A 2,500-nucleotide genomic window follows, 5' to 3' on the forward strand; every position below is an offset into this window, starting at 1 on the left:
TCTGCCTGGCCACATCCTCGCCGCTACTTTTCTTCCCAGTCTGTTCACCAAGGTTGTATTTAATATCCAGAAAATTTTTTTGCTTCTGAGTAAACTGCACTTTCTAGGACTGGATTTCAACGCCCAACCCATTTGGCATGTATCTGAAGCACGCTGCGTCAGTGGAGCGTTCATAAAAGCGGATCAAACGTCGTCCTTTTATCCCTCTATGAATGATATATTATACCAAAAATATCTAAAAAAGACAAAATGCCATTGCGACAATGTCTTTTTATCTGAAGCTACTAAAACAAGCAAACAAAAAGGGCGAATATCGCATTTCAGAAGTACTTCCGGTCAGCAGTTTTGCTCTCGCATTTCCTGTCTACACACGTTTGGTCGACCGTAAACAACGTCTTCTTCGCTTCTCAGCCATGCACCACAGAATATACTGCTCGATTTAGCCAGACTTAATTCAGAATCGTCGAAGACATGTCTTTGCTTAGCTGTGATCTTGATGCATCTATTCAAGTTCCGGGATGGATTGTATTGATGAATTATTTCGATACTCGACACACAACTGTGTTTCACCTGTTCGACTGTTCTTCAATCGGGTTAATGCATCATCATCTGTGGTCTAAAAGTAGATGTTCGGTGAGGCTAGCCAGTTAGACTTGACCTTTCCGCTAGAGTCTGCGCAAAATTTGGTCCAGAAAATGGAGCGAGCAAACTGAGGAGGAATCCATACTATACTGCAAAAGTATCCGGAAGAAATTTCCAAAAGTTGCAAGGTAGGCTTTGTTCCAATTTATATTTCATCAAATTCGTTGGCCAAAACCTAATCAATCAAATGAAGATGACAGAAAAAATGATCAAAAATATTTCTGAATCTGATATTCTCCATCTGAAGCCTGTTTGAGCCAAATACTGTAGCCCTCAAAATTTTCAATTTTGCAATTTTTTAAAACTTGCCTCGGATGTCTTTAGCACCCATGGCCAAAATATAATTTTCCCCAAATGGATATTAAAATATTTAGAAACTTCAATATCTATTCAAGCTCTGCTGCTAATTTGGTTTATGTGGAAAGAGTACTTTCGGAGAAATTAAGAATATCGTTGTGCCTGTTTTTCTTGCTTGTCAAAATGGCTGACAGGGGACATAGTAAAACGAGCAATTTCTTCTTGCCTATAAAATCCAAAATTTTTTAACGGCGATTTTTATAAACTGGGAGAGAGGCTCTACCATCTGTATGAATTTCATTTGAATTGGTTCACGTGCACTCGAGAACCGGACTCGTTTATTTTTACTTCTTGAGAGTGAATTTTTTGGTCAAAACATAGACGTCTGGCCGACGCGATCAAGTGCAGTTACTATGGCAACGATACATCTGCCGATCAAAATATGGTTGTTTTTGTTTATCCCCCCAGGTAACCTACCTCCACACAAAAAATGAAGGGGGGTTAAAATTTTTCATTTCCAACTTTGCTTCACTTTCCTGGAGAATTGCTCTTAAGTGGGGTAACCCGCCTGTCCATATAATCTCTCATTTTAATGTGATCACGTTTACACGTTAGGTGGGGTAACCCTCCACATGTTACCTCACCTACCTGCGGTCCCCCACCGTCACGTAAACAGGCCCTTATAGCCCAAGGGCTAACTTCTCATGGGAATGCATAATTTTCGAAAAAAAGCATTTTTTTGCCCTTAACTTAGATTCGATACTGTGAATATTCCACGATAAACAACATTAACAACAACAATAAACAAGTTGTTTTGCAAGGGTTACCATAAAACATATTACAATCATTCATGATAAACAAAATAAACCATTGTTCCATTAAGTGTTCAAACACTTTTACACTACATTTAATGCAAGAATGTTTAGTTTTACTAGTTTTCGCTACAATTTACGGGTACTAAGAAAATTTGTCGTCAGAGTTACAAACCATTTGCGAAAGTAAATGTTAATAATTACTGTCTCACTTTGGGTCACAATAGCATGAAACGTTTACCGTTGCCGAGGGCCTCAGACGTTGTTCTTTGCTGTTTAGTATCAAGCGGAATATAAGTTAGAATATATAAACTATTGAGCCATGATCAGTTAATGAACAAATATTTGAAATAAACACAAAAAGGGATCACAACCATAGTAACCAACATATTTTTTGACAACGATTTAAGGATCCCGCAATCGTAATCAGCAGGTTTTTTATTACGCATGGTGCGGCACGTATGTCACCCAGCTTCTTTAACCAGCTTCTACTGAGAATGATTTACCAACAGAACGGGAACTTCAGTAGACGACGGCGGGCGCAAATCAAACAACTGGTTTGACCACAACTGGTTTGACCAATGATAGAACGAACCGAAAGTCGCGTTTAGTCCTTGCTGCACGCTTTCCCGTCCTCAACTGTATAGAACGCAATCTGAACACGCGCCAGTGACGCGCCCTTTGTACCTTCCATCAGGTGAAAACTTACGGTAAAGCGCAGCGTTGGAGCAAGAGCGTCCTTCGATTTA

At 39.5% G+C, this 2,500-nt stretch overlaps 1 protein-coding gene across 1 annotated transcript in view; it reads right to left on the reverse strand.

Annotated features, from left to right (window-relative positions):
• The window catches only part of LOC140942185 (uncharacterized), an 18,610-nt gene that overhangs the window by 320 nt on the left and 15,790 nt on the right, over positions 1–2,500 (reverse strand). The window contains exon 10 of the mRNA XM_073391150.1: positions 1–40. This exon is cut by the window's left edge and continues 320 nt beyond it. Within this exon, the coding sequence (XP_073247251.1) occupies positions 1–40 (40 nt within the window). The remainder of the gene's footprint in view (positions 41–2,500) is intronic.

This window comes from Porites lutea, chromosome 6 (genome assembly GCF_958299795.1).
Source record: "Porites lutea chromosome 6, jaPorLute2.1, whole genome shotgun sequence".
In the NCBI taxonomy this organism is placed as follows: Eukaryota; Metazoa; Cnidaria; class Anthozoa; order Scleractinia; family Poritidae; genus Porites; species Porites lutea.